Source organism: Schistocerca serialis, chromosome 9 (assembly GCF_023864345.2).
Source record: "Schistocerca serialis cubense isolate TAMUIC-IGC-003099 chromosome 9, iqSchSeri2.2, whole genome shotgun sequence".
NCBI classification, from domain to species: Eukaryota; Metazoa; Arthropoda; class Insecta; order Orthoptera; family Acrididae; genus Schistocerca; species Schistocerca serialis.
Window position 1 is genome coordinate 468283117 of NC_064646.1, and position 27299 is coordinate 468310415.

Sequence of the window (27299 nt, forward strand, 5' to 3'; positions counted from 1 at the left end):
CAGACAAGATATCAAATGAAGAAGTGCTCCACAGAGTGGAGGATGAGAAAGAAGCCTTGTGTCCTGAAGTTGATCGAACACAGAAGGGACACACGGGCCGGCCGTCTGCTGAGACATGCTGGTACCGGGACAGTAGAAGGGAAACACACAAGAGGCAGACTGGAATTAGAACCCATTAACCAGATCATGGAAAATATCAACTGCACCACCTACACGGCTCTCAAGAGGGAGGCCGAACACAGAAAAGCATGGCTAACTGTGGCTAACCTACCTGATGGTTGAAGACCTAAGAAGAAGGCGAAGGAAAAGCAGATGCCATACTGAGAGCTATTGGAATAGCCCTAACGATCGCTCCGTCTTACTCCTCGGTCAGCGACTCATTTCAGTTAAGACTGAAAGAGGAAATGGAGACATACAAACAAGAAGAGCGCTCTTCGTAATGAAATCGTCCTATAAGGGCCAAAGTGCCGCGAACTAGCTCATCCAACTATGATGCCAGGCGCTGCGAGAGAAGTGTTCCGCATCACGGCGTGATTTTAGGCCTATTACTGAAATTCCAACAGTGTACAAGCCTTTAAGAGTCAACCGACATACTGCTTCTTCTTCGATACATCTCAGGAAAAGCCCGGGAGGGCTCGATTAGGGAGATCCGAGCTCCCATTGTGGCTTCAACAGTGGTTCCTGCGGCGGACCATTCGCGACTGCAACCAGAATGACGAGACATTGGTGCACCAAGTTCCTCCTCCATACATCGTAAAAAAGTTAACGGAGTACAGGTGTAGATGCAGGACTATTTATTTTCTATACGCCACAGACGATTGACTTGTTCTCTTTGTTCAACTGAGCACTTACTCTGACTGTGTTAGCCAAATCGTCGACGGGACACTTAAACTCTCTCTGTCGACCTGCCTCCCGTTTTCCCTTACAAATGACAAACCTCACAACAACAGCAACACCGAAGAATAAGAGCTGCCCCAAGTACGAATAAAACTCAGATGACCACACATTTCTCAGTTACACGCAGTTATAATGAACCAAGTTACGAGCGCGCTCTGCGTTGACTTTATCTCTCTTACTTTGCGAGAAGACATCAAGAGACACGATACGCATAGGAATTTAGGGTTCCACGCGCTGTTCTTTCCGACTCACTAGAGCAATGAATTAAATGAAATAGTATTCAGATATCTAAAGCCAACTCTCCCTTCATTGTTCAAGCAGGGAACTCCATACCAAAAGGCACGATGACTGTACTGTTTACTTATGAATAAATGACGTTTGGATGAAATTTTGGACATTTGTGGTAAGTTCCTATGGGACCAAACTGCTGGGGTCACCGGTCTCTAGGCTTACAAACTGCTTATTCTAACTTTAACTTACGCTAAGGACAACACACACACACCAATGCCCGAGGGAGGACTCGAATCTCCGACGGGGGAGCCGAGCGAACAATGGCAAGGCGCCTCAGACCACACGGCTACCCCGCACGGCCACGTTTAGATGAACTTAATAGTCTTAGCGTTTAGGATTTCAACTAACCCAGTCCTTAAAATCGGACATCAATAATTAATTAGTGATTTGCAGTAACCCAGAAAAAGTTATGTAGTGATCTTAGTCGATCCCAGTCTTTGGCGCATTATAATTCTATCTGATTGAATTATTAAATCAGTACATAACCATTAAGTTTCTTTCGCGACGTTGAATCTGAACTCTGGAATACGTTTTTCGTACCACAGATAGGCTTCGTTTTTTGATTACATTGAAGTTTCAAAAATGGCTCTGAGCACTATGGGACTTAACTGCTACGGTCATCAGTCCCCTAGAACTTAGAACTACTTAAACCTAACTAACCTAAGGACAGTACACAACACCCAGCCATCACGAGGCAGAGAAAATCCCTGACCCCGCCGGGAATCGAACCCGGGAACCCGGGCGTGGGAAGCGAGAACGCTACCGCACGACCACGAGATGCGGGCATTGAAGTTTGATTTATACCGGGTGTCCGAGATAGAGGGATCCAAAAATATTTTGGTTGTATTTAAGTACGTAATAAGCTTCATACGTTTACTTGTCCAACATAGTACACAGGACCTGGAACATTTTATGCATGTTGGTACGGTTCAACGCGGGTACCGTTTGTATATCCGTAGATAACGAAGCATGTTCATAGGCAGGACATGTGTTAAGGCCTCTACTGCGGCGTAGATTCGTTGGCTGAAATCTACCAGATCTCGAAACCCTGTTCTGCAAAGTGTCATGCACTGAAATCCAGCGGAAGCAGATCCGGACACCGAGGGGGCCACGCAAGGGGACCCTCCTTCCAATCCAACTCTCAGAAAACGTCTCGTGGAGAATGTGGTAACATCCCCATGGTATTAAATGTGGGAGGGGGGTGGGGGGTGGGAGGGGAGCGGGAAGGCACCATACTGTGGAAAATGACGTTGACAGTGGCCGAACGGTTCTAAGCGCTACAGTCTGGAACCGCGCGACCGCTACGCTCGCAGGTTCGAATCCTGCCTAGGGCATGGATGTGTGTGATGTCCTTAGGTTAGTTAGGTTTAAGTAGTTCTAAGTTCTAGGGGACTGATGACCTCAGTAGTTAAGTCCCATAGTGCTCAGAGCCATTTCAACCATTTGACGTTGACAGGCATCTGTGGAACTGCACAGTTCGCCAACAAGTCGGCTTACGTGTAGCGTGTCACTGGCGCGCGTGCGCCATGCCACTCAGCGCTGTTCATGAAATGGTAAACACCACTTCTTGGAGAGTACCTCCATCGATTGCGTATCTACCCAACAACGTAAAACGTCGAGTTCTTCCGTCATCGCCGCGGGGAGTGACCGCGCGGTTTGAGGCGCTATGTCACTGACTGCGCAGCCCCTCCCGCCGGAGGCACGGGTGTGTGTGTGTGTGTGTGTGTGTTGTTCTTGGCATAAGTTAGTTTAAGTAGTGTGTAAGTCTAGGAACCGATGACCTCAGCAGTTTGGTCCCTTAGGAATTCACACACATTTGAACAATTTTCTTCCCCTAGCCCGGACACTGTATGTGATCATTATCAAGTGGGATATACACTGACGTGATATTCTACTTGCTAAATGCGTCGTACAATATGCAGTGCTACGATACACAGGGCGCTAAGTCTGTTTCATGTTGTAAGCACGCAGCACGTGAATGATGGAGTTACCGCGCACTGTTGCAACACTGCGCGAAGACACGTGGTTAATTCCTTTCGTTCAAAACAGATTAGGCCCCGTCCTGTAATCAGCTTGATTGCCCTATCTTAATCTACTTGATTTCGTATTATGAGCCCATCTGACAGCGATAATTTGAGAATAAGAGATTTCACTCACGATTTTGCTCTGGTGGGGACTATAGCATGCCTGTGACACGATAGGAAATGACATAAACATGACGGATGGTGTTCGGTAATCCTTATTGTAGCAATTCCGAACTGCTTTTAATTCAGCTCGTTCATCATTTGGAATATTACTTACGAACTGAAAATGCAGCTGTAAGGCCTCAGTTATCTTCGATTTTTACGTTTCAGTTTACATTCACTTTACTTAGAATGTAACATATCTGAGGTAGACAAAAATATGGACACTCAAAAACACGCCACACTAACAAACTTAATACGGTGTACGAAAACAGTTGGCATTCCAAACAGCTTCAAGTCGTCTTGGAATTAATAAATACAGGATCTCTACGATTTTCTTATACCATCATTCCGGGAAAAAAAGTGGCAAGTCTTAGGTAACGATGATGGAGGTCGCAACCTTCTCTCCAAAGTAGACCATAAAGGCTCAACACTATTTAGATCAGATCACTCTGGTAGCCATAGAAGATGCGGGAATGCATCCTCCTGCTCACGAGACATTTCTGAACAATGTGAGCGGTGTCAACAGGGTCCCTGTCGTCTTGGAAAACAGAACCACCCGTGGGGAAAAACACTGTGCCGTGGAACGGACCTGATCAGTCAAAACTGTCACATAACCCTTTGGCAGTAATCAGACCTTGTAGAGTTACCAGGGGGCCCATGGAATACCACGATGCGGCTGCCCGAATCATCACTGAACCCCCGTCATCTTTCACTATTGCAAGCAAGCAATCCACATCGTAGGCCTGAGGCGGAGTGCGACAGACATAAATTTGGCCAGAAATTGGAAACAGTGTGAAACAAGAGTCATCCGACCAATTGACATTCTTTGATTGCTCTGTAGTCAAGGTTTTCTGTCTTCGGCACCACGTTTTTCTGTCACAACCACTTGCATCAGTGATGATTGGTTTTGGAATTGCAGCTCTCCCTGCGATTGCCTGCTTACGGAACTCCCATTGGGTTTTTTTGGTGGTGAGAGGGTTAGCGAGTGCGACATCCACTTCTACAGTGACTTTTGCAGCTGTCGTCCTCTTTACTTTTCGTCACAATCTTCTTCACCGACCGTCTGTCACGATCACTCACCACAAACTACCATCCACGTTTATACGTATAATGTCTTTTCGCTTTCCTTGTATACGGTATAAATCTTCGATATGGTGTCTCCTCAGACACCAGTCACTTCGGCTATCTCGGTTACGGAAGCGATCACCACACGAGCGCCGACAACTTGCCCACTTTCGTATGCACCGAGGTCCGACTCATCACTTCACAGATTACTGTTCTGACCACGACTGACACTCGTAAAGTATTGAGGACGTAGCAAAGGTACCGTTCGTGATCAGATACAGCAGCGCAACTTTCAGGTTTGGCTAGAATCTGCATTTTTGTTCAAGGGCGTATTTCTCGCGCTGTTTCCATATTTTTGTCCAACCGCAGTAAATCAAAGTCACGTTTCTGTATTATGATTGCTCTTGAAAATGAGGTAAAACAGGAATGTGATAAAATGCATCCTTGTTAATACAATTAGCTCTCTCTTGCTTTGTGTCCATTCAGCTAGCCTCCATGCCCTCATACAATAATCTGTTGAAGCGAGAGAGAGAGAGAGAGAGAGAGAGAGAGAGAGAGATGTACGGTGTGGTATTCCACAGTCAGTGGTGCATACTGTCACCCCTTGCATGTCAATCTGCGAGAAACAAGGCGTCCCCTGCGGTTAGCGCCAAAATTACACAGACGGTAGAAACTGCTGCATTTCGATGCGAAGAACCCCTGCTCCCACATGAATACTTGAGGAATCGCGAGGTGCTGAGTGAGATATCACACGTGTTTGCAAGCTGCTTGTGTTTCACAACAAACAGGTGGCTGCCGCGTCGACGCTGGCGGTACTATCTCGAAAACAAAATTACTCAACCGTCTGGTACGTGCCCACGGTGAATTTTATTACGTTTGCGGCCCCATACAGGAATCTGCTGAACTACATTTAATGTCTACTGCGGCAAAACCGGCATACTTCCCCCTCCATTCTCGTACGAACCGCGCAATGAGTGAGTGTTTACATTCACTGAGATGACCAACGTCATGGGATAGCGATATGCACATACAACGAACGTACAAATGGACAATGACTGGTGTAGCTGCTGTATGTACTCAGGTGATTCATGTGGGAACGTTTACGATGTGATTATGGCCGCACGACGGAAATTAACAGACTTTGAACGCGGAATGGTAGTTGGAGCTAGTCGAGCGGGTCATTCCATTTCGGAAATCGTCACCGAGTTCAATATTTCCGACCAAATGCAGCGGTGTTTTCGTAGCGGTGTCAGTGTTAACAGACAAGCAACGCTACGTGAAATAACAGCAGGAATAAACGTGGTACGTACGACGGACGTATCCTTTAGGACAATGTAGCGACATTTGGCATTAACGGGCTATGGAAACAGAAGACCGACTCGAGTGCCTCTGCTAACAGCGCGACACCACGTGCAGCGCCTCTGCTGGACTCGTGACCATATCGGTTGCGCCCTAAACGACTGTAAAACCGTGCCCCGGTCGGGTGAATCCTGATTTCAGCTGGTAAGAGCTGACGGTAGGGTTCGAGTGTGGCGTAGACCCCACGAAGCCATAGATCCAAGATGTCAACAAGACACTGTGCAACCTGGGGGTGGCTCCATAATGGTGTTGGCTGCGTTTACATGGAATGACCTGGGTCCTCCGGTCCAACTGAACCGATCATTCTGGATTATGTCCGACTACCTGGGGACCATTTGCAGCTATTCATGGACTCTGTATGTTCCCAAACAACAATGGAATTTTTATGGATGTCAATGCTGCATGTCACCGGACCACAGTTGTTGGCAACTGGTTTGAAGAACATTCTGGACATTTCGAGCGAATGATGTGCCCACCCATATCGCCCGATACGAATCTCATCGAACATCTGCGGAGCATAATCTAGAGGTCAGTTCGTGAACAAAATCGTGCATCGGCAATACTTTCGAAATTATGAACGACTATAGAGGCAGCACGGCACAATATTTCTGCTCGAGACTTGCTGAATCCATGCCACGCCTAGATGCTGTACTACGCTGGATATAAGAAGGTCCGTCGAGTTATTAGGAGGCACCCCACGACTTTTGTCGCCTCCGTGTATGCTGCAGCAAGACCAGCGTTCTTCCCGTTGCATTCTCGTACGGAGCGCGCGCAGAATGTTTATGTGTGCCTCCGTGCGTGCTGTAGTAAGGCTAATTGAATGGCTCTGAGCACTATGGGACTTAACTGCTGCGGTCATCAGTCCCCTAGAACTTAGAACTACTTAAACCTAACTAACCTAAGGTCAGCACACACATCCATGCCCGAGGCAGGATTCGAACCTGCGACCGTAGCGGTCACGCGGTTCCAGACTGTAGCGCCGAGAACCGCACGGCCACTCCGGCCGGCTAGTAAGGCTAATTATGCGTTCATAGGAGGCCGTAGCAGAGCTTTGTAAGTAAGCGACATCGTTGTTCTCTGTCGTCAATTGCCTGTCAGTTCAGTTTCTTCAGCATCTGTATGACAGACTTGCGACTATTAATGCAATATTCTAGGATGGGTCGCATGAGCGTTTTCAAGCAATACTCTTTCTAGACGGATGGCATTTTCCCAGTATCTTTTCAACGAACCGAAGGCAGCCATCTCCTATATCCACCACTGAGCCTCAATAACTATACATTTCATATTCTCACACATTATAACACACAGATGGTTGCATGTGTTGACTGATTCTATTGAAACCATTGAATAACACGATTTTCTCGCTTTGTGAAGTGCATAACCCTACATTTCTGAATATTCAGAGCATGTTGCGTATCTTTGCATCACTTTGCAATCTTATAAAGATTCAAGTAGGTATATGTGCAGCTTTTTTCAGAAAGTATTCCATTACAGATAAATTCATCACACGCGAAAGCTCTGAAATCATCTAGGTTACTAAGGAGTAGAATCCGTTCCCAGTTCATTCCAGGGCCAAAAAAATTGGTTTTAAATACTTCATATAATTGTTGATCGAATTTAGATAGTTAAAATGCTGTCATAATCTACTCATTAAGAGGAATAATCTACGTTAAAGGTTTAATACAATTAGTCAAGTACGAAAATTGTACTTGTCTAGAGCCAGCACAACTCACAGCGTACGAATACGTAATGTCATGCCTTTACGAAATGTTTTGTCGCTGAGATCACTACAAAATAATGAAGTTTTACCGCTTACTACACTTTGCAAACTTGAGCATCAGGCATTTCTTTATAATTTACTGCTCTTTTGCTATTAACTCTACTCGCAACACATTTTGCAGGCAATACTGACGTCAATATACTACTAAATGTACCTGTAAAATTATATCATTGTATGACACATAGTTTAAGAGATATGACGTCATAAACATTAGGAGGCGTGAAATTCTAGCTTTTCTTAAAAAGAAGAGCAAATTGCTTGCAGACCGTTCTCATCCAGTATTTGATAATGAGAACTGTTAGCGAATTCCAACGAACATCAGAACACAATTGAAGACCTCGACTGTAAACAGTGGCTGAGAAAGACAGTCACTGCACGTAAAATATCGTGCGTGACGTGCTTTATTCCATTAGTCGATAGTTCCACGAGAAATGACAGTTCTATCTCAAATTTAAGTCTGTCACTAATGGAAAGCCGACAGCGGTGGCCATGCGGTTCTAGGCGCTGTAGTCCGGAACCGCGCGACTGCTACGGTCGCAGGTTCGAATCCTGCCTCGGGCATGGATGTGTGTGATGTCCTTAGGTTAGTTAGGTTTAAGTAGTTCTAGGGGACTGATGACCTCAGATGCTAAGTCCCATAGTGCTCAGAGCCATTTGAACCCATTTGAACTAATGGAAACTTTGTCGAGATGTGCGCGTGAAAACAGAATAAGTGCCAAAAATACTGCTGCCGGTAGCAGGAAAACACATACAGTCGCGACACTCCCGCTAATATGTGGTATACTCTGCGACAGCAGCGTTGCGAGCGGCCAGCGAGCAACAGTTCTGAATACGATATCGGATGAATGCGAATAGTATCGTTCATAGCGATTTGTAACATAGTTTTTACAACGGAGAGTGTATGCAGTAGCGTAACATTCGACAAAAACTACAAAATGACAACTCATTTGTCTTTTTCTAGCTTCCTAAGTATCTTGTAAACCATGAAACCGTACATTAAACAATTTATATACGATTCTGTTGTGACATACAGATATTTAATGAAGACTGTCGGTTTCTTTTAAGAACAAAAAATGGTTAATAAACAGCAGAAGACCTGACTTTTTGCAGAAAGACATCATATATCTACACAACAAGGCGAAGTTTTGTTCACTACATTTCTAGTCGAGTAAGTGAGTGTGAAGCGCAGGAAATTTGTATGCAATGCAATATCTACATCATGTAACGTATCCACTAAGTCACCACAGCTATAATTGAAGGATGTGATAATAAAAAACCAAAAGCAACAGAACTGTTGCCCAACATAGAAGAAATCAATTCCTGCATCGTTGCTACATCTGAGCCACAAACGGCAAGAATTTTCAACACTTCGCTCTTGGAGCAAAAAAGTTTACGTAACTTCTCGTGCATTAGAAAGTAGAGTGAAGTGATGTGTGAATCATTATATTTTGATGATCCCTTCTTAATTTTTACTCTATTATAGATTATTACTACGAAAACTGGTAGTGTAAACCTTAGTATCATACACAGAAACATTTCGGAATCTTCGACTTAATGTTTTTGACAGATTTCGCAGTGGTGTTGCATTAAATCATCCGGCAAGTAAACAGTGGTAAGTCAGTGCTAACCTTGCTCGGCACACTAACTTTGCAAGTAAAGAATGTTAAGTACGCACAGACGTGCTTTTAAGAACAAAATTTTGGACAGAATTTACGATTTAAGAAAATTAGAAATATTTCAAAACGAAGCTTAATCTGAACATAATTGCTGGCCTTGAAACAATTATGAGATTTTATGGAAACTTTTTAGTAGCGCAGTTTCTCAAAAAGACCAATTTGTCCCTTACCATTGTTACAGCTGATGCGTTCAATTAGAGCTTTGCGTCTTTAAACCATAATGATTTTAAATGGTTAACGTCAAGTATTTAACACTTTAAATTATTTGTTGAAGTTACTTATGCATGTATCGCTGACTCTCGATCCAATATGCTGTAGTTTCCACGTCCTCCCTACCAACAAACTCAATAGACATACAGATTTTTCTTCGTAACCAGGGAAGATCAATTAGAATTTCGGAAAAGTGTAGGAACACACGAGGCAATGCTGACGCTACGATTAATCTTAGAAAATAGGTTAAGGAAAGGCAAACATACGTTTATAACATTTGAAGACTTAGAGAAAGCATTTAACAATGTCGACTGAATACTCCCTCTGAAATTCTGGAAGTAGCAGGTGTAAAATACAGGGAGCGAAAGGCTATTTACAACTTGGACAGCAACCAGACGGCAGTCAGAAGAGTTGATGTGCATGAAAGGGAGTGAGACAGGGTTGTAGCCTATCCTCGATGTTATTCAATCTTTACATCGAGCAATCACTAATGGAAATAAAAAAATGGATTGGGAAGTAAAGTCCATAGAATAAAAATAAAAACTTTGAGTTTTTCCGATGACTTTGTAATTCTGTCAGACAGAAAAGGACTTGAAAGAGCAGTTGAACGGAATGAACAATGTGCTGAAAGAAGAATATAAGATGAACACCAAGAAAAGCAAAACAAGGATAACGGAATGTAGTTAAATTAAATCAGGTGATACTGAGAAAAATATACTGGGAAACGGTACGCTTAAAGTAGTAGATGGGTTTTGCCATTTGGGCAGCAAAATACAAGATAACAGATGACGTAGAGAGGATATAAAATGTAGAACAGTGATAGCAAGGAGAGCTTTTCTGAAGAAGAGAAATTTGTTTACAAGAAATATATACTGAAGAGCCAAAGAAATTGTTATACCTGCTTATATCTTGTAGGGCCCCCGCGAGCACGCAGAAGTGACGCAACACGACGTGACATGGACTCGACTAATGTCTGAAGTAGTGCCGGAGGCAACTGACACCATGAATCCTGTAGGTTGTCCATAAATCCGTAAGAGGGGATGGAGTTCTCTTCTGAACAGCACGTTACAAGGCATGTTCATGCGGATGTGTTTAAACTCAGGAGAGTGTTCCTGAAGCAACTCTGTAGCAATTCTGAGCGTGTGGGATGTCGTATTAACCTGCTGAAATTGTCCATATGAATGCACAATTGACATGAATGTATGCAGGTGATCAGACAGGATGCTTACGTACGTGTCACATATCAAAGTCGTATCTAGACGTATCAAGGATCCCATATCACTCCAACTGCAGACGCTCCACAACATTACATAGCCTCCACCAGCTTGAACAGTCCCCTACTGACAAGCAGGGTCTATGGATTCATGATGTTGTCTACACACCAGTACGGGTCCATTTGAAATGAGATATGGATGATGTTTCGCTGAATCGTTCGAACGCTCACACTTGTTGACGGCCCAGAATTGATATCTGCAGCAATTTGCGGAAGGGTTGCACTTCTGTCACGTTGAACGATTCTCTTCAGTCGTCATTGGTCCCGCTCTTGCAGGATCTATTTCCGGGCGCAGCGGTGTCGGAGATGTAATGTTTTACGGGATTCCTGATATTCGTGGTACGCTTGTGAAATGGTCGTACGGGGAAAATCCCCACTTCATCTACCTCGGAGATGCTGTGTCCCATCGCTCGGGCGTCGACCATAACAATGTTGAAACTCAGTTAAGTCTTGATAACCTGCCTTTGTAGCAGCAGTAAACGAGCTAACAACTGCGCCAGACACTAGTAGTCTTATATAGGCGTTGCCGACCGCTGCGGCGTATTCTGCCTGTTTACCTATCTCTGTATGTGAATACGCATGCCTATACCATTTTCTTTGGCATGTCGTTAAGTGCTAGGAATATTTTTCTGAAGGTATTCGTCAGGAGTTTAGCCAAGTACGGAAGTGAAACTTAAGCGATTAACAGTTTAGTGAAGAAAGCTTTTAAAATGTGGTGCTACAGAAGAATACCGAGGATTAGATGGATAGACCACGTAACTGATTACGAGATACTGAACTGGGGAGAAAAGAAATCTGTGGCACAAATTGACCAAAAGAGGGATCTGTTGACAGGACACATTCTGAGATATCAAAGGATCATCAATTTAGTATTGGTGTGTGTGTTTGTGTGAGGGGGGGAGGATGGGGCGGAGGGGGGGGGGGGACCGTAGAAGGAGATCAAGAGATGAATACAGTAAGCAGATTGAGAAGGATGTAGGTTGCGAGTAACACGGAGAGCCGGATCAGACCAGTCTTCAGATTGACAACCGCAACGGCAGTAGCCGGTGTGTCACGTTTGTACTGACCTGGAGGGGGTGCTGTACTTGGAGCGGTACTCGGACGTGTAGTAGCTGGGGCTGCTGAGCGACGAGCTGAGGCGGTAGGAGCCCGCCGAGAAGCGGCTGGCCGAGGGCACCGGCATCGCTGAGACCGTGGCCACGGCCCCGCTGCTGTACGGCATCACTGCGAGCTCCCTGCAACACGCCACCAACAGAGGCTGCGTTAGTCAGTCGCCGTGAGCAGCTAAAGTCACATCAGACGGTCATAGAGTCACGGAACACCTGGAAACCCTCGTTTCCCCGCTAGAGGAGACAAAACAAGGTGGAGAAGGTCGAATAAGTGTGGAATCGTGCGGTAACGCGTTTTCCGTATTTGGAGGTAAACAGCGCTGAAAACTGGATGGCGGGCTGGTGGAAGTGTACGGCGGCTGTGCACCACCGTACGGAACAGTCGTCAGCTGCCACAGACACTCGCACTGTGGTCAAACAAGTCTGAACGTTCCCCGTGGAGAATCTGGACTCGCAAGAGGAAGCCCTGGTGCTCTATGACTGGCGCTATCGCAATCGAGGCGACAGTGGAAAAAGCATATACGAATCGTGAATCCGTAACCAACATCTCATACACTGGGTTCCGTAACTACTCACACCCATTCAGTAAGACCTCCGGATCGACGGAACAATGTATCACCGTGACCAAGAGAGGAAAGAGCAAAGTGAACTGTGGAAACACGTCGACTCACCAGCATCGGGCAAAAAGATGGTGAACGTTTTTTGGTAGTGTCACAGTATGACACTAGCAGATTATGCTCACCAGGAGGCAAACCTCCACAGGACCATGCTACAGAAATCTGAGGAGGTCACAAGCGACGGCGCGTCCCTGGAAGCTCTTCGTGAGGGCGGTTTTGTTCCACGATATCACCCAACTCATCCCGCACACGACATGGCAACGCGTGTTGCTTCATTGCACTATAAAACTTTGCCGCACCTCAAGTGTTCCCATCAAAAACATCTAGTGAGTCGTTCTTCTCAGGAAGAAACCGTTAATAGCAGGCGTTTGCAGGATGTCGTCGAGGTGACTTTCGACGTAGAATATTTACGAAACAACGGAAATGCAGACTTTTACAACGAATGTCTCCGCGAACTCATCCACTGTTGCGAAAATATGTTTCGCACTGAAGGGTGAATATGTAGGTAAAAAAAATGGTTAACATTATCACCAAGTTTCATTGTCACATTTCGATTCTTTCTGACGTGACAAAATGAAGCTATACGTTTACTTCTCACACAGTCTGAACCCGAACTCTGCCGATGGAAGGTCACAAGCTGTTCAAGGATATTTCCTGAGTATTTTGATGCCATCGACAAGCGGTTTCTTCTCTGCAGTTACCTGCCTAACACTGGTACCTAAATTCAATCGAACTGATACGCAACACAATCAAACAATAAATATCAGCAATACTTTTACATCTGGTTCGAAAAATTTGTAGAGGCTAATGCCGAGGGTATAAGAGAAGCAACTCGGTAAGAGTGGCTGCAAGTGTACGGGTATGTTAAAAATATTTGCAAGGAGTGTCCACTGCGTGGCGATACTTGAATGGGACAGCCGGCTGGGTAGCCACGCGCGTTAACGTGCCGCTTCCGGTGTTTAGCGAGGCGTGGCGGCTCAGAACTGACGACGAGGGCCGTTGTGCCGACCACCGTGTACGTGTGTGGTTTTCGACGGTTTTCCACATCCGACGAGGCGAATACCTGGATAGTAATCACGTCCCGCCTTACATACACGAGTCGCAAATATCTCGAAAGCGTTCTCACACTTTTCTATGGGATAACACTAGGCGCAAACCGATTGGATACAAACATTCTGTCCTAGAAGGGGAGAGGATGGTGGGGATGGGGTAGGGGGCGGAGGGGAACGGATGGCAACAGGGAGTGTATCTAGCCAACCCTCTATCACTAACGCTATCAAATCCAGAATAACATGCCGACGCGTTGAAGATACGGACGAAGGGGCAGGAAAATGAAGTATAAAGACGCTTTAATGGAGCGAAACTGAACCTATAACCTGTCACGTGCAGCGAATCTCACAAGACCTGCAGCTGATACGGCGACAACCTACTTATACGTCTCATGAAAGTACCATTTAGTGACCTAAGATTTACTACTGAATACACTACTCAATGAGACGCATTAAAGCTAAGTAACACGTTTTTGTAAATACGATATGCACGCTGCTGTTCCCCCAGTGTCAGTAACGTTTCAAAACGACGTGTAGCCCTATCTGCTGGCCATCCTCGCGAAGCAGTGGTGCGTTTCCAATGCAGACAGAATAACTCTGGTACCGGGGAGAACCGCTTGCGGCGTGCAACATCTGATAAGGCTACAGCACTCAAACAGCCAACACAGCAAGCACGTGGCACCTGAGAAAGAACTGCGACTGACTGGCACCTGGCCAACGGCACTCGACTCGCTGAAAGGCCAATCACAACGCTATTTAGGTCTGAGTACGCTGCCTTTGCCTCCCACTATTAAATGTACATCAGACAGCACTGTATCACAAAGTTAAAAGTCTTCAAGAATTTCGTACGCCAATCTGCATGGAGACCAAGACGCTCCATACCAGTAGCAACCAGTGCTACACAGCACTGTAAATATTACACTAAAATTGTGCCATTTATCTTCGAATGCGCTAAAAAATCACGCCATTTCTCTCCGAATGTGAGCCGGAAATCGCACTAAAATTATGCCGTTTCTCTTCGAATGCGTGATGTTATGCAAGTAAAATGGAGGAAAACATGTTTTGTAGCGCTCTGTCCAAAATAACTAGAAACCTGTGTCGAGAGCTGAAACGATGGTCAACCACGATACGATCAACTTAGAGAAGCGGCGACGTAGCTGCCTGTTTTCGACTGTATGTGCTCTGATGTGTCGTCACCCCTTCCGGCGCTACGAGTGCTATGCTACTGACAGCACCAGGTCAGCATTTCTCTGGTCCGCAGCTCGTGGTCGTGCGGTAGCGTTCCCGGGTTCGATTCCCGGCGGGGTCAGGGATTTTTTCTGCCTCGTGATGGCTGGGTGTTGTGTGATGTCCTTAGGTTAGTTAGATTTAAGTAGTTATAAGTTCTAGGGGACTGATGACCTCAGATGCTAAGTCCCATAGTGCTCAGAGCCATTTGAACCAACCCACTTCACACGTACATCTACGAACAAGAGGGCGTGGGACGGCGCTCACGATTTGGCTCAAACTATGTGATTAGAAGCAAGTAGATGCCCCTTTCACGTTCCTAGAATACTTTGCCTGAGTGGGCCGTACGAAAAAGTAAAACGCTCTCTAAAGCTTAACGAGTAGAATATAAGAGATTTCCGAGCGAAGGTTCTTGTAACGGCACGATAGCAAAGTGGTGAAGTGCAACGCCTGGCAATTCGACGGACTGGGTTCGATTCCTGCTGGTATCATCATTTTTATTATCATTTTATTTTATTTTATTCCCCGCAATTTCAAACGAAAAATTATAAAATTTAAATATGTTTAAACAGTTCAATTTATGTACGTAAAATTAATTTATTCGATTTATTTACTATTGCTAAGAATTAAGTAGGTTTAAGCGGTGCATCTGTGAGCACTGTCCCAATATGCCTAGCGATGCGGCAGCAAACACACTTTTAGTGGAGAACTCCGTGCATAAAAAGAATGGTGGAAGTGGAATTTGAAGTAGATACTGGAGAACAGTAGAAGGGATGGCTACCTTTAAACGAAAAGGTCACGCCCATGAAAGCGCCTGCCCAGCCTAATACGGGCACAGCGTCAACGGAACGCTGGATAGTGTGCACGCTTTAAGGAGGCAGTTTTATGTGAGGAGCGTTTCCGTAAGATAATGCCTCACCTGCTTCTTTTACTACAGCGTCTACCACAGCAAGTAATCGCGCTATAGCTATTACCAGATACTGCACTAGTGTCTGTGTTGTGCGTTGTTTTCCTGTTTCGAAATCGACTGCGGGGTTCGCTTATGACTCTCACAATCTCCTTTCCCAGCAGCACAGCAAACGGACTACGCTACAGGCCCCCCGAGAGACGGGTGACTCGGGACTTACTCTCCCGCTCCCCTCCTCTCCCTACAGCTATGCGAGATTTCTTTTTCATTTATTGACCTTTGGCATTAAACAGTTAGCCACAGGAGGTAATAACTGCAGATATGGTATACAATGTCATTTATACGGCACAGACATTGGAAATTACATTAATGCCACGTAAACTTCTTGGTACACTTTGTATATTCCCACGTTTGTTCCTTCGTATCTGACTTATAACTGGATATCCACTTCTTGCAGAAACTGGGCAATACTGGCATAGTTGGTTGTGGACAGCTATCGAAACAAGTCCTTCAAAGATGTAGGTTGGCGAATTCTTGCTCAGATCAAGGCTTTAAGAAACTTGCACCGTTGTTTGTCATAGCGTGAACACCCTAGTATCACATACTTGAGGTATGCAATCTCAGCTGGGTGTTCTTCGCAGCGTAGAAACGGCTGAATTTTCGTCCTATAAAGATGCGAAGGGTGACAGCCGTGACCCAGCCGGATGCGCGTTATGGTAGAGATATGACGTCTAGATACTTTATTTGAGAGAACCAGTTTTTTCGCGGAATACTTGGCTCTATTGCGACATAATGTCTTCCTTTGGACTGTCGTGAGATCCCCCACGCCTGCGACTATTCTTAATGGATCTTTTTATTTACGGCAACAGCATAATCTGTATGTGGAAGACAAGTGAGGTAAGGTTGGCCGTCAACCACACTTTGTTTCGCCAGGTGGTCTGCAACCTCAATACATCAGAGTGTCCCTTGATCCATAATAACTGGACAAGTGTATGTTGACTTTCACACTAATGGATTAACTTAATTACATGGAGCACACGGTGGTTAGGGCTGGAGTCCCACTGCTGTTTTCCAAGTGCACTCCTCGAACCTGTGACAATATGTCGTCGACTGATTATCGGAATATTGCAGCACTTAATTGCAAAAACTTTGGCAGTAAAGATGCTGTCTTCCGTGGGTATCTTAAACACAGCCCAAGATATCCGATATTTAAAGTAACCAAAGCCGGTGCCCTCTCTCATTTTGGAGTCATCGGTGAATATTTTGACCGATGAGGGTACCGTTCTTGCAGTCAGTTGGGAAACGTCAAAATACGTAGCGAAAGCTCGACCCGACCCTTTCGGCTGACAAAAGATTGTGGGCCGGTGGTTCAGTGCTCCGTACTCCAAGCTAAAAACAGGAGGCAAAACACCTTTTAGGACGAGGGGGTATCGCATATCTCTGCTGTCTGAAACTCTGAACCATTAGAGGTGCCCTCCTCCTTCGAATACCTTCGACGTATACGTCGTCCTCGATGAAGCACTTAAGATTTTGAAGAAGAGGAAGAACTGTTTGCGCTGCTCTGCTAAGGAGGAATTTCCGAGGCAAGGAAGTCCGCCGGAACTGAAGGGGCATCTCCCTTGCCTGCACCAAAAGCGCCTTCACGGGCGTAGAACTCATTGTCCCATGACAGATTCGTATGGCGCAGTACTGCACAGTATCGATCATGGTTAGCAGATATGACGAGGCATTGCCATACACGGCTCATCCATAATCCAGTATAGATCGAATCATGCCACGCTAAAGAGTGACTAGGCCTCTAACGTCAGCTCTCTACCATATGCAGAGTGATACAAGTTCTCGTTGTTTAATTGTCCTCACTGCAGTGGAAAATCTATAAAAAATCTTTTATTATAAAAACGCAATTGTCGTTTGTTGTATAAAGCAAGTCGACTTTATGAAAGCTACCGACTTCATACACAGGCAAAGCCTGTGAAATGAAATGAAGGACATGGGATTCCCAATTAAACTTATAAATCTTTATAAAATGTCCATGGATGATTATATACGAAGAGTTTTGCTAAATGGAATAACGTATGACCACTTTAAGAATAAAACTGGACTACGACAGGGAGATCCTCTGCCTCCTCTTCTTTTCAATGTAGCCTTGCAGAGAGTTGAGAGGAAACTCAACTCGTACCTGCTGGCATCCTCCAAATAAACGTATTAGCATATGCAGATGATAGAGTACTGATCGTAAGAAGTAGAGATTAGACCGTTATTTGTGGAGTTCGTAAAAAATGTATCCAAGCTTGGCCTAAAAGTAAAGTACCTGAAAACAAAATACACATATCAAAAGAAGTTTTGCATCGCCTCGGTTCCGAGAGTTCGGGAATCTGTACAGAAAATTGGAATAGAGATCAACATAAACATCATTTCCGCCCTTTTTATTGCTCATGAAAACCACACAGTGCATGTTGTACCACCTTACAGCGAGACTTTCGGGGGTGGAGGTCCAGACTGCGGTACACACCGGTACCTCTAATACCCAGTAGCACGTCCTCTTGCATTGATGCAGCATGCATGTATTCGTCGTGGTATACTATCCACAAGTTCATCAAGAGACTGTTGGTCCAGATTGTCCCACTCCTCAACAGCGATTCGGCGTAGATCCCTCATTGTGGTTGGTGGGTCACGTCGTCCATAAACAGCCCTTTTCAATCAATCCCAGGCATGTTCGACAGGTTTCACGACTGGAGAACATGCTGGCCACTCTATCCGAGCGATGTCGTTATCCTGAAGAAGTCATTCAGAAGACGTGCGCACGATGGGGGCGCTAATGGTCGTCCGTGAAGACGAATGCTCGCCAATATGCTGCCTAAATGGTTGCGCTATTGGTCGGAGGATGGCATTCACGTATCATACAGCAGTTACAGCACCTTCCCTGACCACCAGCGGCGTACGTCGGCCCCACATAATGCACCCCAAAACAGCATGGAACCTCCCACCTTGCTGCATTCGCTGGACAGTGTGTTCCAAGGCGTTCAGCCTGACCGGGTTGCCCTCAAACATTTCTCCGACCGATTATCTGATTGAAGGCATATGCGACACTCATCGGTGAAGAGAACGTGATGCCAATCCTGTGTGGTCCATTCGGCATGTTGTTGAGCCCATCTATACCGCGCTGCATGGTTTTGTGGTTTGAAAGATGGTCCTCGCCATGGATGTCGGCAGTGAAGTTGCGCATCATGCAGCCTATTGCGCACAGTTTGAGTCGTAACACGACGTCCTGTGGCTGTACGAAAAGCATTATTCAACATGGTGGCGTTGCTGTCAGGGTTCCTCCGGGCCATAATCCGTAGGTAGCAGTCATCCACTGCTGTAGTAGCCGGACTGAGCGAGGCATGTCATCGACAGTTGCTGTCTCTCTGTATCTCCTCCAATTCCGAAAAACATCGCTTTGGTTCACTCCGCGACGCCCGGACACTTCCCTTGTTAAGAGCCCTTCCTGGCACAAAGTAACAATATGGACGCGATCGAGCCGCGGTATTGACCGCCTAGGCATGGCTGAACTACAGACACAGGAGCCGTGTACCGCCTTTCTGGTGAAATGACTGCAACTGATCGTCTGTCGGACCTCCTCCGTCTAATAGACTGCTCATGCATGGTTGTTTACATCTTTGGGAGGGTTCGGTGATATCTCTGAACAATCAAAGGGACTGTGTCTGTGACACAATATTCACAGTCAACGTCTATCTTCAGGAGTTCTGGGAACGAGGGCGATGCAAAACTTTTTTTGATATGTGTACATGACAGTTCACAGATGTAGAGATGAACAACACAACTAGCCGCATCTAATAATCATTCTATAAATTCTAACGCGCTGAACAACTCAAAAAATTTCCGGTACAATGACAGACGAACAAAATCAGAGACAAGTGAAAATGAAATTGCAAAATGCTAATAGAACCTACTATTCCACACAAAAACTTCCATGGTCTAAACTACTGACAAGGAAACTAAAAATAAACTATATGAAACAATCATTAGATCAGTCCCAACCTATGCAACAGAAACGTGGAGTTCAACTAAAAGCGAAGAATATCATTTACAGGTATTTGAAAACGCAGTTTACAGGAAAATCTATGCCCCATATTATGATGATGAATCGCGAAGCTGGAAGAGAACACACATCACAGAAATCAAGATGTTATCACAACAAAACGCAACACCAAGAAGGAGTTGAAGGTTGGTAGGTGTGTTGATAGATCTGAAAGATGTATGTTACAGTTCCCGCCAGTCGCTTAAGAGTGGCGCTAGTAGCAAATCAGGTTTCCTTTAAATACACGCTGTACGGTCGTTAACGTTATGTACCTTTGAAATTCGACATGATGAGCTTATGTTAGTCAAGAACGCCTTTAAGACGACAATGACGTCATTATCAGCACCTCACTGACCTTGAACGAGGCCGTGTAAGAGGACTACGAGAACACACACACACACACACACACACACACACACACACTGCTGTTCTTGTAGTTCCAGAAGCTGCGAAAGGGTACTTGCCGACAGCTGTTTACACTTTCTTCAGTAGTGAAATGAAAACACACTGAAATCGAATGGAGTGCGTCACCAATTACTCCACGATAACTGCGACAGAATGCTCGTGTTTCTAAATACTGCCGCCCTCCCCGCTAGCTGATTGGTCGGCGCGACGGAATGTCAAGCCAAGGGACCCGGGTTCGATTCCTGGCTGGGTTGGAGATTTACTCCTCTCAGGGGCTGGGTGTTGTGTTGTCCTCATCATCTCATCCCCATCGACACACAAGTCGCCGAAGTGGCGTCAACTCAAAAAACTTGCACCCGGCGAACGGCCTACCCGACGGGAGGCCCTAGCCACACAGACATTTCATTTCATTTTTCTAAATACTGCCACCAGGGAGCAGTGGTGGAAGTAGGGCAACAAAATACAACCAAGTTGAACTTTTTGTGGCACGAGAAAAGTTGCGTCTCTTATGTTGCGCCACTAAAATTTGGAAGTTCACACGTGCAACTGCATTGCAACTACAATATACCACTAGCTGTGGCGGCACCTTTGCTGTGTGTGTAAAGCCGGCTTTGCACCGGTTATTGTAGCAACATTTCAAATTTGCATTCACCTGTGATCTTGCAATGTTAATCACTTAAATATGTCACGTAGATAAATGTATTCCCGAAATTTCTTCACTCTTCATTTTTTTTGTGTGTGTGAGTGAGAGAGAGAGAGAGGGGGGGGAGGGAGGGAGTGCGAGGGAGACGAGTGGTGGGGTGAGGGGGTGAGGGTGGAGAGAGCTGGAAGTCAGTTAAGTACAGTCGACAATATACGAACAAGTTAAGACTTTCTTTATGAGAATATGTAGGAACTCTGATACCGGGAGCAATAAGTCATTTTTAAACAACTCCATCCTGCAGCTGTCAGAATGTCACGAGTTAAGAATTAATAAGCAGTGAATGCCGTCTTAATCACTCAGATGTAATACGAGCAAGCACAGGCTCGTTGTCAGATGAGGGAAACGCCACACCGCGAACAGCGGCATCACGACAGGTCGCTGGGTCTGGGCTGCATACTCGTGATATACCGTGTGCGCAGACCTCGCCGAGACAGCGGCTGTTGCAGTAACCGTCGGTGTCAGGCGCAGCAGAGGGGGCCGTGACGTGGGGCGGTCGCGTGACCGCCGCCACGCGCGGGGCCGACCGCCCCCAAGGTCTCGGAGGCCCGGCCGCCGCAGCCTCAGGAATTTCTCCGCAGTACTGCGATAGCCGTAAAAGTAAGGGAGTGGGGTGGCTCACATGTACGAGCTCCACAGCAACGGCCCGCACACTGCAACGTCCCCTTCCCCCATAGATTTCTAATCTATCCTGTGCTTTGCACCCTATAACTACTGCGGATTATATTTCAGTACTGCTTAGTAACAATAAATACTTTCGAGTGGTGTAGTTTCACGGTTCAGTCGCATTACTGTGACCACCGCTTGCGTTCGACGCCAACATACAATAACAACTCACAGCCGGCAGGTAGCAACACTACTAGTGGATGGTATACAGGGCGAACACTAATAAAACCGACAAACTACATGGACAGATCCTGACTGCAAATGGAGGAAAAAAAAGATGCTGCGAACATGTGTCCGGAAATGCAGCGTTGCCACGGCAGATGGCGCTGACGAATGAAAGTTCCTCTGACCGCATACCGTGTGTCCCTTGTGTCTTGGAGGCTGTGTGGTTCGCAGAACTTATCCCACCCACATCATCATCAGGAAAAGAGATACACTATATAAAAAGTTGAAATAAATTGCACGGAATTTTGAAGTAAAGTCTTGACATTAAGAGTGTAATAGGGATCGCTCTACTGGACGCAGAGGAGAGAACGAGTAGGTGGAAAGACAACGTCGACGGCCTGTACGAAGAACGGGACATCAGTCAGCTCGACCACTCTACAAACATTGCACAGGAAGCTGTGCTGGATACGTATGCTGCTTGTCTAATAGAGCTGTGATCCACGTTTAGACCGATGGAAATGCACCGACGACCTTTAACAAGTGAATAATTCCTGGCATGTAAGAGCCGAGCTTCGCCACTCGAAACGTGGCTCGCGAAACCTGATGGGGAGATTCTGTTCAGCGGTGACTCACAAGGGTTATCTCGTATCAGATAAGCGCTGCTCGACCTGCGCCAGCCACAGCGCTCGCCGTATGCGGACTGCAGCAGCACGGGGCCACATTCTGTAACTACAAACAGCTAGACGCACACATACTGCTTCCTCGCGTGTAGGGTCAGTAACTCACAGACTTTCGCCTTTTATTCGGCAATTGGTGCCCATCTGTTGACGGCATATCCTGTTTGCATGCAGTGCTCCGGGTGACAGGCGGATCGAAACCTTTGAGGTGGTCAAATAACGGACTCCTGTTATAGTAAAATAAAGTACATATACCGTGCAAAAATGAAACCGTGCCGTTGACCCACGTATCGTACAACTAGCAAAACACAAAATAGTCTCGTGCTGCTAAACCGCCAGGGGAAACAAAAATAGGGCTCAGGACCGTGTCTCAAAGAACAAACTACGAGCGTTGCAAAGTATCAGACAGAAATGGTTAAGTTAGAAAACTGCACCGAAATGCAGGAAGAAACGCAGAGGATCGAAGCTTTGGCCGGTGACCGTCAGCTGATACTCATCACATTCGAACGTAACGTACTGAGCATAAACAGACGGAAAGAGCCTTCATTGCATGTTTACACTGTAACAGAACAATCACTGCAAGCAATCACATCCGTTAAATATTTAGGAATACGTGTAGGGAGCGATATGAAGTGGAACGACCACATAAAACTAATAGCAGAAAACGCTGACGCTGACACACCCAAAAAGGAGGTAGCTTACAAAATCCTTATTTGACTAATGCCTGAATATTGCTTGTCGGTCTGGGATCCGTATCCGGTATGACTGATACAGAAAACAGACAAGATCCAAAGAAGAGCAGCACGTTTCGTTACACGTTCGTTTAATAAGCGCGAAAGTGTCATAGGAACTCCCAACCAACTCCTCTGGCAGACGCTGCGAGTGACCAACGGAGTTGTTTACCGTAAAGTTTAGAGAGCGGACGTTCCTAGAAGAGCCACCAATATAATGCTCCCTCCTACACGTATCTCGCGAAATGACCGTCAAGGTAAAAACAGAGAGATTCGAGTTCACGCAGCGGCTTAAGAACAATCGTTCTTTCCGCCGACCATTCGTGACCGAAACAGGAAAGGGGGAAAGCGACTGTGGAACACAAAGTACCTTCCGCTTGCGCAGTCTAGATCTTTAGGTTCAGCTTGCAACTGCTGAGTACACATGTTTCACAATACCAATAATCGCAAGCAGTAAATAAAATTGCACCTCTTTTATATTTTCCTTCATTTATAAACATTTTCAGGGGATCCATCCTCTGTCTTCAGTCTTTTATCGTGGACAAAATGGTTCAAATGGCTCTGAGCACTATGGGACTTAACTTCTAAGGTCATCAGTCCCATAGAACTTAGAACTACTTAAACCTAAATAACCTAAGGATATCACACACATCCATGCCCGAGGCAGGATTCGAACCTTCGACCGTAACGGCCGCGCGGTTCCAAATCGTGGACAATTACAGCCATGTGGTAAAGCGTAAGTTACAAGCCTCCAAGCCTTAGCAGTTAAGTCCCAAAGATTTCACACACATCTGAACATTATTTTTTTCACATTGTCAGAATTAGACATGTCACCCTTACGCGTATTTATTTAAGTTTTCTGTGTCAGCCTATAAAAGGCGCAACTAAGTAGACTGCAGATAAGTCAGTTTTAATACATGTCCAGAGAGGCGTTAAAATCAGATAGTGTGGCAGATCAGTAGGCGTGGCTATAGATGAAGATCGCTTGCTTGTACCCCATGTATAAAATTGTGCACTGGTACGTGGGACAATTACGGCGAATTTACGAAAGCGTCAGTGTATACCAAACGTCACAGTACACTGGCTGACAGACACTAAAGTCAAATCTAAGAACAAACTGAAAACGTTTCTCCTTGACAGTGGCTATTCCGCAGAGAAATTCATACTTATGTAACGTGATGCTGTCATTTACCGACATCAATGCAAATTGTAAAATGATTTAGAAAAGATATCTGTATTGTGCTGTCAATCCAATAAAATACCTAGGAATTACAATAACGAACAACTTAAATTGGAACGATGAAATAGATCATGTTGAGGGGAAGGTAAATCAAAGACTGTGTTTTATTGGCAGAACACTTAGAAGATGCAACAGATTACTAAAGAGACTGCCCACACTACGCTTGTCGATCCTCTTTTGAACTACTGCTGCGCGATGTGGGATCCACATCAGATAGGATTGACGGAGGACATCGAATAAGTTCAAGGAAGGGCAGATCGTTTTGTAGTATCGAGAAATAGGGGAGAGTATCTGGGACATAATAAGTGAGTTACGATAGTAATCATTAAGACAAAGCCATTTTTCGCCGCGGCGAGGTATTTTCACAAAATTTAACACAATACAAGAAATCAGAGCTAGCAGTGAAAGTCGTTTTTCCGGCGCACTGTCCGAGAGTGCAACGGCAGAGAAATAGTGAAAGTGGTTCAATGAACCCTCTGCCAAGCACTTAATTTCGAATTGCAGAGTACTCATGTACATGTACTTGCTAAGGGTGATGGGCAGACCTTATTAATTAACTTCTGTAATAATAGTAAAGAATTCTAAACGGCCAACATGTAGGCATATTTATATGCGAATGTGTAAGACGAATATAAAATGACTCGTCACACATCGCTACGCTTAATCGTCCAAATGATCAACGAAGCTAGACTAAACTCGTTTTACGCTGGAGTGCTGCGTTACGTGGTCGTTCCCGCCTCCTTTGGGAGTGCTCCAACACGTCACGCGTGTCCTACATAGCAAGCTGCCGTTGGACTGGTCGACTCTGAAGGAACTTGTCACAGCGCGAGGACGCTGTCCAGGGTCGACACAGGGTCTGGGTGACCAAAGGCCGCGACGAGTAATTCGACAGCAATGCCAGCTCTCTCAGTGCTGCCTATGTTGTACAGAGAACAACAACTTCTAATCGTCTTGTGCAACAGAATTTTTATTTTTGTTTTTAACTGAACGTATTTCATCAAATCATTAGCGGCATCTTCAGAGGTCTGCAGAGGAAATACAAGAAACGATAATTCCGCTTGACTACGAATATTTCGTTTTGAGATACATGGTACTTCATAACAGCACTTTTAGGTTAACTTCATATTCTCATTACTTACGAGTAAAGGATGTAGACTGAGGTGTTCCTTTTATGTAGACCTATGTCGGATTGCTCTTTTCTAGACACTTCTGGGCTCAAAGTCGTTAATAAACGTGTTCACTCACGAGGAGAACACGGCAAGTACATAATCCGATTTCCCAGGAACTTCGTTCAGTGGTAGAGGGGTGAAAACAAGCGAACACTGTTCTCGGCTTATCCGTAGGTGCTATCTCGTTTCTGAGAAACCGGCCGTCAAAGATTTTGAGGTATTTTATGTGCCTTTTTCGGGTAAGTAGTTCAACCGAAGCAGTGGTACATGGTTAACGACGCGGCTTCACACTTTTCTGCCCCAAATTCGAAACCTAATTACTATTTTTTTAATTTTCTTTTTTCATTTATCTACACATGCGCATACAACAGTACTACACGAATATTTTCCAATGTATACTGAAATAACGTTGTCCTTATTCGTCTACTGATTGAATGGTAAATGAATTAAAAAGAAAAAAGATAAAAAAATTGGAAGCAGTATTTGAAATTGTTTCCGGTGAAATTCCTGTGGTGCCTCTTGATTCACAATCAACTGCATGCGCCGGTATCCGGAAAAGTCATTCGTTATGCGTGTTTTGCCGCGAAACTGTTACCAACGGTTGAAATGTTCGATAATGTTACCATCGTTTCTTTGCCGAGTGAGATTTTTACGAAAAAATGGCGCTGTGGCAAGCCTACCTTCGCGGGAACTTCTGTGTTACGAATGTTTGTGCGATCGATATCATATAAGCGTATGCACCAAATCTCCGTAAAAGATAAACATAAGAGCAAAACATAAGATTTAAGAACTGATGTACCAATGAAATACAAGAATATGAGAATTTAAAAAAACGGTAATCGCTGAAAATGCCATAAAACATATATAATAAATGTATGACACTGTGAAACCGATTTTTAATTTTAAATAAAATAAAACCAATAATCGGGTTCCGTCAGAGTACAGAAAAAGTGAGAGGCCGCGACTCTATATAGTGTGCCACTACTTTGTAACTAAGTCGGTCACATTGCTGAATGTACGTAAGTCTGTAAAAAATAGGAGAAGCTAATGCCACCGCCAGTTGTACCTACGAAGAAGTGTCCCCCTAAAAAGCTCTACCAAGTCAGGCTTTGTCCCTTGCTCATAAAGATGCCAGCAGCGTCTACCAAAAAAATGAAAGGAGGATACAGGGATTTTTTTTTTCACCTTTGATATCAGCAGGAGAAACCCGCGACACATCAGTAGATCGTCGATACACTTCTTCTCGCAAGTGTGCATGACTAACCATCCCTTGAAGGGACCGAATCTGCAAAATGGAAGAAGGGACATGAGTCAGCTGCTCCTAGCGCGGGTGATCCAGCTGCGACGGGGCTGCGGAAAACACCCCGTAGACAGTTGGAGAAATACTGTCGGTGCTTAGGGTTTTTGACAACTACACAGCGTCGGTCGTTAAGGTACTGTCAGAAATCGAGGGCCGATTTGTGACCGCCACCAAACAGGTAGCGGACAGCGTGCCTGCTAATCCAAGATCACTGAGTGAATCCTCGCGCGCAGGAAACAGTCCGGCTGCTGTAGCATTCGAGACACTCTCGAGATGTCAGTGTGGATACTGTTTTTCTGTTGGAGATCTTTTGATCTTTGCCTTTGTGGCCCTTTTGAAGAGAGAGCATGCACTTTGTTCTGTCAATATGAGATACGATAGCTGTGTCGAGAGAAAGCAGACCTTTCTTTTTTAAAATTTCGTATGAAGCCTTAAAACATCGCAGTACCTCATAAGAAGCAGTTGTAACGGAGTCAGAGGCGATACGGGCCGTTAACTACGCAGAATAAACAAATAAGC

General features: G+C 45.3%; 1 protein-coding gene across 1 annotated transcript in view; it reads right to left on the minus strand.

The window, feature by feature from the left end:
- The window catches only part of LOC126419009 (ubiquitin carboxyl-terminal hydrolase 2-like), a 237964-nt gene that overhangs the window by 169680 nt on the left and 40985 nt on the right, over positions 1–27299 (minus strand). The window contains exon 2 of the mRNA XM_050086061.1: positions 11805–11972. Within this exon, the coding sequence (XP_049942018.1) occupies positions 11805–11972 (168 nt within the window). The remainder of the gene's footprint in view (positions 1–11804; positions 11973–27299) is intronic.